Here is a 13,484-nt window from a genome sequence, read left to right as displayed (position 1 = left end):
ATAATGTAGTAACAGACACCTTCATAACAATATGTAATATGTACAATATACAAACTGCAAGTATATATATAATGTAGTAACAGACACCTTCATAACAATATGTAATATGTACAATATACAAACTGCAAGTATATATATAATGTAGTAACAGACACCTTCATAACAATATGTAATATGTACAATATACACACTGCAAGTATATACTGTATATTATGTAGTAACAGACACCTTCATAACAATATGTAATATGTACAATATACACACTGCAAGTATATATATAATGTAGTAACAGACACCTTCATAACAATATGTAATATGTAAAATATACACACTGCAAGTATATATATAATGTAGTAACAGACACCTTCATAACAATATGTGACATGTACAATATACACACTGCAAGTATATATATAATGTAGTAACAAACACCTTCATAACAATATGTCATATGTACAATATACACACTGCAAGTATATCTATAATGTAGTAACAGACACCTTCATAACAATATGTGACATGTAGAATATACACACTGCAAGTATATATATATAATGTAGTAACAGACACCTTCATAACAATATGTAATATGTACAATATACACACTGCAAGTATATATATATAATGTAGTAACAGACACCTTCATAACAATATGTAATTAATACAATATACACACTGCAAGTATATATATATTGTAGTAACAGACACCTTCATAACAATATGTCATATGTACAATATACACACTGAAAGTCTATATATAATGTAGTAACAGACACCTTCATAACAATATGTAATATGTACAATATACACACTGTAAGTATATATATAATGTAGTAACAGAAACCTTCATAATAATATGTAATATGTACAATATACACACTGTAAGTATATATATAATGTAGTAACAGACACCTTCATAACAATATGTAATATGTACAATATACAAACTGCAAGTATATGTATAATGTAGTAACAGACACCTTCATAACAATATGTAATATGTACAATATACACACTGCAAGTATATATATATATTGTAGTAACAGACACCTTCATAACAATATGTAATATGTACAATATACACACTGTAAGTATATATATAATGTAGTAACAGACACCTTCATAACAATATGTGACATGTACAATATACACACTGCAAGTATATATATAATGTAGTAACAGACACCTTCATAACAATATGTCATATGTACAATATACACACTGCAAGTATATCTATAATGTAGTAACAGACACCTTCATAACAATATGTGACATGTACAATATACACACTGCAAGTATATATATATAATGTAGTAACAGACACCGTCATAACAATATGTAATATGTACAATATACACACTGCAAGTATATATATATATATAATGTAGTAACAGACACCTTCATAACAATATGTAATTAATACAATATACACACTGCAAGTATATATATATTGTAGTAACAGACACCTTCCTAACAATATGTCATATGTACAATATACACACTGCAAGTATATATATAATGTAGTAACAGACACCTTCATAACAATATGTAATATGTACAATATACACACTGTAAGTATATATATAATGTAGTAACAGACACCTTCATAACAATATGTAATATGTACAATATACACACTGTAAATATATATATAATGTAGTAACAGACACCTTCATAACAATATGTAATATGTACAATATACAAACTGCAAGTATATATATAATGTAGTAACAGACACCTTCATAACAATATGTAATATGTACAATATACACACTGCAAGTATATATATATATTGTAGTAACAGACACCTTCATAACAATATGTAATATGTACAATATACACACTGTAAGTATATATATAATGTAGTAACAGACACCTTCATAACAATATGTAATATGTACAATATACAAACTGCAAGTATATATATAATGTAGTAACAGACACCTTCATAACAATATGTAATATGTACAATATACACACTGCAAGTATATATATATAATGTAGTAACAGACACCTTCATAACAATATGTAATATGTACAATATACACACTGTAAGTATATATATAATGTAGTAACAGACACCTTCATAACAATATGTGACATGTACAATATACACACTGCAAGTATATATATAATGTAGTAACAGACACCTTCATAACAATATGTCATATGTACAATATACACACTGCAAGTATATCTATAATGTAGTAACAGACACCTTCATAACAATATGTGACATGTACAATATACACACTGCAAGTATATATATATATATAATGTAGTAACAGACACCTTCATAACAATATGTAATATGTACAATATACACACTGCAAGTATATATATAATGTAGTAACAGACACCTTCATAACAATATGTAATTAAAACAATATACACACTGCAAGTATATATATATTGTAGTAACAGACACCTTCATAACAATATGTCATATGTACAATATACACACTGCAAGTATATATATAATGTAGTAACAGACACCTTCATAACAATATGTAATATGTACAATATACACAATGTAAGTATATATATAATGTAGTAACAGACACCTTCATAACAATATGTAATATGTACAATATATACACTGTAAGTATATATATAATGTAGTAACAGACACCTTCATAACAATATGTAATATGTACAATATACAAACTGCAAGTATATATATAATGTAGTAACAGACACCTTCATAACAATATGTAATATGTACAATATACACACTGCAAGTATATATATATATTGTAGTAACAGACACCTTCATAACAATATGTAATATGTACAATATACACACTGTAAGTATATATATAATGTAGTAACAGACACCTTCATAACAATATGTGACATGTACAATATACACACTGCAAGTATATATATAATGTAGTAACAGACACCTTCATAACAATATGTGACATGTACAATATACACACTGCAAGTATATATATATTGTAGTAACAGACACCTTCATAACAATAAGTAATATAGATATAATATAGATATAATATAGATGCCATGTGACTAGAGATGTCTGATAATATCGGACTGCCGATATTATCGGCCGATAAATGATTTAAAATGTAATATCGGAAATTATCTGTATCGGTTTCTAAAAGTTTTTATTAATTTTTTTATTTTTGTCCTGTCCAGCTTCTCATGCAAACCATATAGTTGATGTAGACGCCCATATCGGCTGTTCAGATTGAGCCCAGTTTATAATTCCCTGTTATACAGTATGCCAGGCAGTCTACTAAAGGAGGACTATGTTATTGTTTACTTTATTACTCTAGTATACTCTGGGCTGAAGCTGTGTGCCTTCACTGTTTTTGTAGCTGTTGTTTTGAGGCATGTTTAAAAAAAAAATTAAAAAAAATAATGCACTTTGTGAAAGTTAAAGTAAAGTACTTCCCATAGTTGTAGTGGGTGTCAGGATTATCTCAGGGAGAGCATGTCCCAAATTACAAGCAGCTGTTTTGAGGCATGTTAAATATGGCAGTGCCATGTTGGCATTTTTTTTCCATAACTTGAGTTGATTTATTTTGGAAAACCTTTTTACATTGTTTAATGCAGGGGTGTCCAAACTTTTTCCACTGAGGGCCGCACACGGAAATATTTAAGCATGCGGGGGCCATTTTGATATTTTTCATTTTCACACCATAACAAAAGATATGGATTTTTTTTTTTTAACCTTTAGGGCTCCCGGGGACCATAAAGGGTCTCAGTCATTAAAATGTTAAAAATAAGTCAAATTATTCTTATTATGTTTTATTTAACGCTTACAGTAAATCTCTATATCAACTTCAGGTTAATAAAAAGTAAAAAAAAAAAAAAAAAAAAGGTTGTATGGCTTTTCTGTCAAAGACAACTTTGTTTTTTATAGTAAAACTGGAAATATACAGTATTTAGTAATTAGAGCTCTAAAAGATCAATAATGCTGGACACCGTTGATTTTAATTATTTAATATTATTGAGAAATTAGTGAAAATATTAATAAAATCCCACTAAATATGTTTGGGATCCAAAAGGTCCCCCACTCATAAAGTGATACATTTTTATTAGTTTTTTTTTTACTTTCAACACTTAAGTTACGAGATCAACTTCAGATATATCTGTCCATTTTACGCTTGAACTATTATTTTGTTTGTTTTTATGCTCTTTTGTCAAAGAAATCTTTGATGTTTTTATATGGCAACCACACAATATATGCAATATTTTTTCCACATAAAACATTTTAAAGTGACATTTTTGAAGTAATTGGAGCCTTGAATACGTCAATAATTCATTATAAGATAGATTTTTTTGTCTTTTTTTAAAAAATTTTATGAGCAATGGCAAAAAAAAGAAAAATAAAGAAAGACAAAAGGAAAAAAAACTGCCCGCATGGCAGCTTTGTGTCAACATTGCAACTTTTTCTCGTTAGATTTCACCTCATTTCACTTTTTTAAATGTTTTTTTTAGGGATGTGCCGATATTATCGGCCGATAAATGCGTTAAAATGTAATATCGGAAATGATCGGTATCGGTTTTTTTATTATCTGTATCGGGGTTTGTTTTTTTTTGTTTTTGTTTTTTTTTAAATTAAATCAACATAAAAAACACAAGATACACTTACAATTAGTGCACCAACCCAAAAAACCTCCCTCCCCCCATTTCTTTCTGTTATCAATATTCTGGTTCCTACATTATATATCAATATATATCAATACAGTCTGCAAGGGATACAGTCCGTAAGCACACATGATTGTGTGTGCTGCTGGTCCACTAATAGTACTAACCTTTAACAGTTAATGTTACTCATTTTCATTAATTACTAGTTTCTATGTAACTGTTTTTATATTGTTTTACTTTCTTTTTTATTCAAGAAAATGTTTTTAATTTAGTTATCTTATTTTATTATTATTTTTAAAAAGTACCTTATCTTCACCATACATGGTTGTCCAAATTAGGCATAATAATGTGTTAATTCCACGACTGCATATATCGGTTGATATCGGTATCGGTTGATATCAGTATCGGTAATTAAAGAGTTGGACAATATCGGAATATCGGATATCGGCAAAAAGCCATTATCGGACATCCCTAGTTTTTTTAAATTTTTGCAATACTATCAATTTTGCAATTTTTGCAGAATGTGTGGCGGGCCGGTAAACAATTAGCTGCGGGCCGCAAATGGCCCCTGGGCCGCACTTTGGACATCCCTGGTTTAATGCATCCAGCGGGGCATCACAACAAAATGAGGCATAATAATGTGTTAATTCCACCACTGTATATATCGGTATCGGTTGATATCGGAATCGGTAATTAAGAGCAGGAAAATATCGGAATATCTGCAAAAAAGCCGTTATCGGACATCTCTACATGTGACTGTGTTTCATGATTCTATGCTAGAACTCCCTCCTGTTACTTGAAGTCCAAATACTGTACGTTGTCTCCAGCGACAGTAATTCAAGTTCATTTGAAGAGTTTGCTTTGTTTCATCAACTAATAACAAAGATGCCGAAGTGAAGAAGAAGGTAATGATAATATTTACCTCTGATTACCAATCATCATTTGGAACTGACTTACCTTGATGACTGATTGGAGGACCACTTCTTCTGATTGGACAATTGGGGCGCACAAGAGATGGGTGCAGGTGGCGAAGGTCAAGCACGCACGCACACACACACACACACATACACACACACACACACACACATTAGGTCAGTTGCTGAGTCACATCCCAGAAGGTCCACAGAGGCTGCAGACTGATATCATGGCTGTGTGGACATCAGCAGCATTCTTCTACCTGACCTTCCTCCTGGTGAGTTCTCCCTCCATGAAGGATTTCTCGTGATCCACAAAATGTTTGTCGTCCTCCAATAAACCATCTTTGCTCCGACGTCTACCACACGTACGTAGCATGCCACGACAAAATAGTGTACGCCAGTTAGTGATATTGTATTTGTACTGGGGTATTTCAGGGATCCGCCCCCCCTTGGATCCTTTTGTTGTGGTGTCACAAACACCTGTGGACGTCTTCTCTGTATCGCAGTGCTCCTTCTGATACCAGCACCATCCGTCTGCCAGGAGAAACAAGTAGCCGTTGTTTCTGACACTTGAAGTACTCGGAGACTCAAAGCAGACGATATCAGACTTTGCCGATTGGCTGGTCGATCCAAATATCGAGAGAGTCGATACCAAGGGTGATTCCAATTCCAGTAGCAATGCTTGAATGTCCAGGGTGAGTGGAGTGTGTGGATGTTGGATCGCTTCCAATCGGTTGGGAAATGTGGGATATGAAGAGGTTTGTATATTACCCGTTCAGGGAATAAGCGGTAGAAAATGGATGGATGGATGGACGGGAAATTTCTAAACTGGGAAACACGTTGATTTGAATGTGCAGGATGAGTGGAGTGTGTGGATGGTAGAAAGGTTTGAATCGGGTAAGAAATGTGGGAGCTGTACAACTTTGAAAATGTCCATTCATTTGAATGGGAGTTTCCTGGAAATTTGGGAAAAGCTGGAAGAAAATACAACATCACAACTGTCCGAGATGATATGATTGAGTTGGTGTTGGAATTTTTTTAATCGGCTGAGAAAACTTGAAATTAAGAACTGGTATTTTGGAATTCCTGGAATTTTGGGAAAATCAGGACTTTGGACGAAAAAAGGTAGATAGTTTTTATATCCCAACTATGTGGAATTTTTTGATGATGTACTGGGTTGAAAAATGTAGAAGGAGAAGCTGAAAGAAAAAAGGGTGGAAATAGAGCTTTGGAAAACTAGGAATTTCTGGAATTTTTTTGAACTTAGAAAATGGTAGTTTGAATGTCTAGGGTGAGTGGAGTGTGTGGATGGTGGAACTTTTCGATTCGGTTGAGAAATGTGGGATAGGGAGAGGTTTGTATATTGCCCGTTCATTTTCAATAGGTCAAAATTCCTGGTAATTCTGAGTAATACGGGAATTTTCCGAACTGGGAAACACGTTGATTTGAATGTGCAGGATGGGTGGAGTGTGTGGATGGTGGAAAGGTTTGAATCGGGTAAGAAATGTGGGAGTTGTAGAACTTTGAAAATGTCCATTCATTTGAATGGGAGTTTCCTGGAAATTTGGGAAAAGCTGGAAGAAAATATAACATCACAACTGTCCGAGATGATATGAATGGGTTGGTGTTGGAATTTTTTGAATCGGCTGAGAACACTTGAAATTGAGAACTGGTATTTCGGAATTCCTGGAATTTTGGGAAAATCAGGACTTTGCACGAAAAAAAGATAGATAGCTTTTATATCCCAACTAGGTGGAATGTTTTGATGATGGAACGGGTTGAAAAATGTAGAAGGAGAAGCTGAGAGAAAAAAGGGTGGAAATAGAGCTTTGGAAAACTAGGAATTTCTGGAATTTTTTTTAACTTAGAAAATGGTAGTTTGAATTTCCAGGGTGAGTGGAGGGTGTGGATGCTGGATTTTTTCAAATCGGTTGAGAAATGTGGGATATGGAGAGGATTGTATATTGGCCTTTCCATTTTCAATGTGGGGAAATTCCTGGTAATTCTGGGTAATCAGGGGATTTTTCGGAACCGGGAAACATGCTGGCCTGAATGTCCAGGGTGAGTGGAGTGTGTGGATGTTGGAACGCTTCCAATCGGTTGGGAAACGTGGGATATGAAGAGGTTTGTATATTGCCCGTTCATTTTCAATAGGTCAAAATTCCTGGTAATTCTGAGTAATACAGGAATTTTCCGAACAGGAAAACACGTTGATTTGAATGTGCAGGATGAGTGGAGTATGTGGATGGTGGAAAGGTTTGAATCGGGTAAGAAATGTGGGAGTTGTAGAACTTTGAAAATGTCCATTCATTTGAATGGGAGTTTCCTGGAAATTTGGGAAAAGCCGGAAGTTAAAAAAAAGAAAAGAAAAGAAAATATAACATTACAACTGTCCGAGATGATATGAATGGGTTGGTGTTACAATTTTTTGAATCGGCTGAGAAATGACGTAGTAACACTTTGAAATTGAGAACTGGTATTTCGGAATTCCTGGAATTTTGGGAAAATCAGGACTTTGCACGAAAAAAAGATAGATAGCTTTTATATCCCAACTAGGTGGAATGTTTTGATGATGGAATGGGTTGAAAAATGTAGAAGGAGAAGCTGAAAGCAAAAAGGGTGGAAATAGAGCTTTGGAAAACTAGGAATATCTGGAATTTTTTTTAACTTAGAAAATGGTAGTTTGAATGTCCAGGGTGAGTGGAGGGTGTGGATGTTGGAACGTTTCGAATCGGTTGAGAAATGTGGGATATGAAGAGGTTTGTATATTGCCCGTTCATTTTCAATAGGTCAAAATTCCTGGTAATTCTGAATAATACGGGAATTTTCCAAACTGGGAAACATGTTGATTTGAATGTGCAGGATGAGTGGAGTGTGTGGATGGTGGAAATATTTGAATCGGGTAAGAAATGTGGGAGTTGTAGAACTTTGAAAATGTCCATTCATTTGAATGGGAGTTTCCTGGAAATTTGGGAAAAGCCGGAAGTTAACAAAATAAAATAAAATAAAATATAACATCACAACTGTCCGAGATGATATGAATGGGTTGGTGTTGGGATTTTTTTGAATCGGCTGAGAAATGACGAAGTAACACTTTGAAATTGAAAACTGGTATTTCAGAATTCCTGGAATTTTGGGAAAATCAGGACTTTGGACGAAAAAAGATAGATAGCTTTTATATACCAACTACGTGGAATGTTTTGATGTTGGAAATGTTAGAATGAGTTGAAAAATGTAGAAGGGGAAGCTGAAAGAAAAAGGGTGGAAATAGAGCTTTGGAAAACTAGGAATTCCTGGATTTTTTTTTAACTTAGAAAATGATAGTTTGAATGTCCAGGGTGAGTGGAGTGTGTGGATGCTGGAACTTTTCGAATCGGTTGAGAAATGTGGGATATGAAGAGGTTTGTATATAGATGAACCATCTGTGGCTGTGAAGTGAACACTAGTAAGGTTGTAAATACTGTATAGAGTAGGCTAACCCATGTGGTTCCTGTGGATGTGAACACAATTATTGTAGTTACTAAATAACACAGTGACTGAAACAGACATAATAATGTGTAAATAATGTCAATAACTAGATGAACCATCTGTGGCTATGAAGTGAACACTAGTAAGGTTGTAAATACTGTATAGAGTAGACTAACCCATGTGGTTCCTGTGGATGTGAACACAATTATTGTAGTTACTAAATAACACAGTGACTGAAACAGACATAATGATGTGTAAACAATGTCCATAACTAGATGAACCATCTGTGGCTGTGAAGTGAACACTAGTAAGGTTGTAAATACTGTATAGAGTAGGCTAACCCATGTGGTTCCTGTGGATGTGAACACAATTATTGTAGTTACTAAATAACACAGTGACTGAAACAGACAAAGTAATGTGTAAATAATGTCAATAACTAGACGAACCATCTGTGGCTGTGAAGTGAACACTAGTAAGGTTGTAAATACTGTATAGAGTAGACTAACCCATGTGGTTCCTGTGGATGTGAACACAAGTTGTAATTACTGTAGTGACTAAATAACATAGTGACGAAAAAGACATAATAATGTGTAAATAATGTCAATAACTACATGAACCATCTGTGGCTGTCAAGTGAACACTAGTAAGGTTGTAAATACTGTATTGACTAACCCATGTGGTTCCTGTGGATGTGAACACAATTACTGTAGTGACTAAATAACATAGTGACTGAAACAGACATAGTAATGTGTAAATAATGTCAATAACTAGATCAGGGGTCGGCAACCCGCGGCTCTAGAGCCGCATGCGGCTCTTTAGCGCCGCCCTAGTGGCTCTCTGAAGCTTTTTCAAAAATGTATGAAAAATGGAAAAAGATGAGGGGAAAAAATATATATTTTTTGTTTTAATATGGTTACTGTAGGAGGACAAACATGACACAAACCTCCCTAATTGTTATAAAGCACACTGTTTGTATTAAACATGCTTCACTGATTCGAGTATTTGGCGAGCGCCGTTTTGTCCTACTAATTTTGGCGGTCCTTGAACTCACCTTAGTTTGTTTACAATGTATAACTTTCTCCGACTTTCTAGGACGTGTTTTATGCCACTTCTTTTTCTGTCTCATTTTGTCCGCCAAACTTTTAACGTTGTGCGTGAATACACAAAGGTGAGTTTTGTTGATGTTATTGACTTGTGTGGAGTGATAATCAGACATATTTGGTCACTGCATGACTGCAAGCTAATCGATGCTAACATGCTATTTAGGCTAGCTGTATGTACATATTGCATCATTATGCCTCATTTGTAGCTATATTTGAGCTCATTTAGTTTCCTTTAAGTCATCTTAATTCAATGTATATCTCATGACACACTATCTGTTTGTATTATGGCTTCTAATTTGTTGCGGCTCCAGACAGATTTGTTTTTGTATTTTTGGTCCAATGTGGCTCTTTCAACATTTTGGGTTGCAGACCCCTGAACTAGATGAACCATCTGTGGCTGTGAAGTGAACACTAGTAAGGTTGTAAATACTGTATAGAGTAGACTAACCCATGTGGTTCCTGTGGATGTGAACACAAGTTGTAATTACTGTAGTGACTAAATAACATAGTGACTAAAACAGTGATTGAACTAGGGATTGATTTGGATGAATGGAGTGTGTATTTATGTCAACTCTGTTGATCATTTTTCAATTCTTTAAAGACTAGAACCTCTTTAATGGTGCTTTTTTTGTGCACATTTTTGTGTGTTCAATTGCTGAAAAACCAGGAGCTTCGGCTTATTTTCAGTCGTTTTCATTAAGTTCAAACCACATGCAGTTGTGTTGTTGATTGAATTGTGTGTCGTGTGTGACAGGGTGAAGACTGCTGGCATGACTTGGACAACACCGAGTACGACTGCTGGCCAAGCCACAACCCCAACGACTACAACATGATCAGCTGTGGTGGTATGTTGTACTCTTGTGCACTGACCTGATTCTTTAGGTGTCACCAAGCAAAGACTTACCCCTAAGAATTTTAGGGGGACTTAAAAAAAATGAATTATTGCCCATTTGTTGCGTATTTGCAAATGTTGTATATTTTGTGTTTGTGCCATAAAAAACAGAGTTTTGACAAAAAGGCGTAAAGAATAATAGAAAAAAGAAAACTTTACATTAGATCAGGGGTGTCCAAAGTGCGGCCCGCAGGTCATTTTTTAACGGCCCCACGGCACATTCTAAAAATACGGTGAAAAAAAAAACCAAACAAACATAAAAAGTGGTATAAAAGAACAAACAGGTGAAATGAAACAAGAAAATGTTGCATTATTTACTCTAATAACACAAAGCTGCCATGCAGGCTGTTTCTTTCTTTAAAAAATAATAATGAATCAAAATCAATGTCATTATGAATTATTGACCTATTCAAGGCTCCAATTACATCACATTAAATATTCCACTTTGAGGTATTTTGGGGGGAAAATGTTGCATATTTTTTGGTTGCCATTTAAAAAACAAAGTTTTTTAAAGAAGGGCCTAAAACGAACAAACGAAAAACATAAACAACAATAAAACTTATAATTGACGGATAGATCTGAAGTTGATCTTGAGACTATTGTGGTAAAAGTTAAAAAAAAATGTTGGATTTATTTTTTTTAAACTTTACTGAGCAGTACCCTTTTGGATCCCCAATCATTTTAGTGGGACTTTTTTTTTTTTAAGTGTCATTGCGCAAAAAAATAATGAATTAAAATCAATGTTGTTATGAGTTATTGACCTTTTTAAGACTCCAATTATTATATAATCTCAAATGTTCCACTTTTAAATTTTATTGGGGGAAAATATTGCATATTTTGTGTTTTTTTTCATAAAAAAACACGGTTTTCCTTGATATAAATGTCATACAACTTAAATCTTTGGAAGCGTTTTATTGACAGATAGACCTAATGTTGATCTAGAGATGTAAACCTTGAATAATAATAATAATAATAATAATACTAAATAATGACACATTTGTAATTTTTTTTTGACCAAAACCTTTTGGGGTACCCGGGATCAAGTCTGAGTGGAGGCCTAAATGTATCTTTTTTATACATATATTGTATTGTTTTTTTAAAAAAAAACTGAAACTGAAACTGCAGATTTAGGCGTTGAAGGAACAAAAATAATAATATACGACTCATCCCTAACATTTTTAACACTGAGCCCTCAATGTTAAAGCATCTATTTATTGTATTGATTTTGAACATGGAAAATATCAAAATGTTTAGATAGTTTTCAGTGGGACAACACGTGTGTGATAAAGGATAATTGTCGTGTTTTGTAGATACAATATCCAAACATTTTTAACCAAGCAAACAACTTTTTTCTCTGAACCTTTTTCCTTTCTTGAGTGTGCCTGTCATCATCTCAGAGTTCACTGCGGGACGTGCAGAATGTCTACGTCATGCTTTGTTAGCACTTAATTATTAGTTTCACCTGCCTCTGGTGTTCGGGACACGCACCTGCTCTAATCAAGAGGCCATTATTGAAGCCTGTCTTTGCCACTCAGTCGTCCTGGCGTCATTGCTGGTTTCATGCCATCCCATAGTTCATGCTGCTTGTTTTCATGTCCGATTCCAAGTTCATGCTAGTTGTTCGATTCATGCCGTGTCCACGTAAGTGTTACTTGTTTCATGCCACAGTAAGTCTTGTTTGTTCCATGCCATAGTCCATGTTAAAGCTTCTATGTTTCCTGCGTTAAGTCTTTTTTTGTTAGCTTCTCGTGTGAACGGCACGCTTTTCTTTTGTTTGATTCCGGTCTTTTTGATGTGTAGGATTAATCGAGAAAATAAATATGTTCCTACCTGCAAGCCTTGTCCGGAATAGTCCGTTTGCATCCCGGGAGAACAAACCTCGCAGTAAGCTGCGACCCCCCGTTATGACAAAACCTCCTTCATCTAAATTACACTTATTTTTAAGTTTGTAAACCTGCAGTAGTTTGCATAACCGCTAATATATATATATATATATATTACGACCCCGAACGGGATAAGCGGTAGAAAATGGATGGATGGATATATATATATATATATATACATATATATATATTGCGGGTCCGGTACGTTTCAGAGGTGGTATAGTACTGAAAATTTTAAAAAATTAGTATCACGGTACTATACTAATACCAGTATACCGTACAACCATTATGTATATATATATATATATATATATATATATATATATATATATATATATATATATATATATATTACTGTAAAGTTAAAGTACCAATGATTGTCACACACACACACTAGGTGTGGCGAAATTATTCTCTGCATTTGACCCATCACCCTTGATCACCCCCTTGGAGGTGAGGTGAGCAGTGAGCAGCAGCGGTGGCCACGCCCGGGAATCCTTTTTGGTGATTTAACCCCCAATTCCAAACCTTGATGATGAGTGCCAAGCAGGGAGGTAACGGGTCCCATTTTTATAGTCTTTGGTATGACTCTGCCGGGGTTTGA

The 13,484-nt window shown here is 34.3% G+C and overlaps 1 protein-coding gene across 5 annotated transcripts in view; it reads left to right on the top strand.

Moving 5' to 3' along the window:
- The first annotated feature begins 5,698 nt into the window (after positions 1–5,698).
- Positions 5,699–13,484, top strand: part of LOC133635097 (atrial natriuretic peptide receptor 2-like) — a 43,806-nt gene continuing 36,020 nt past the window's right edge. Inside the window, exons 1-2 of one of the 5 annotated variants that reach the window (XM_062027863.1) lie at positions 5,699–5,809; positions 10,860–10,950. In XM_062027863.1, coding sequence (XP_061883847.1) covers positions 5,762–5,809; positions 10,860–10,950 — 139 coding nt within the window. In that variant the 5' untranslated portion in view covers positions 5,699–5,761. Of the gene's footprint in view, positions 5,810–5,830; positions 6,293–9,983; positions 10,171–10,859; positions 10,951–13,484 lie in introns of those variants that run through there. The other 4 variants (XM_062027862.1, XM_062027866.1, XM_062027861.1 and 1 more) reach the window with 4 other exon arrangements.

The sequence above is a fragment of the Entelurus aequoreus genome, linkage group LG19, assembly GCF_033978785.1.
Source record: "Entelurus aequoreus isolate RoL-2023_Sb linkage group LG19, RoL_Eaeq_v1.1, whole genome shotgun sequence".
Taxonomy (NCBI): Eukaryota; Metazoa; Chordata; class Actinopteri; order Syngnathiformes; family Syngnathidae; genus Entelurus; species Entelurus aequoreus.
This window is presented reverse-complemented; position numbering and strand designations above follow the sequence as displayed.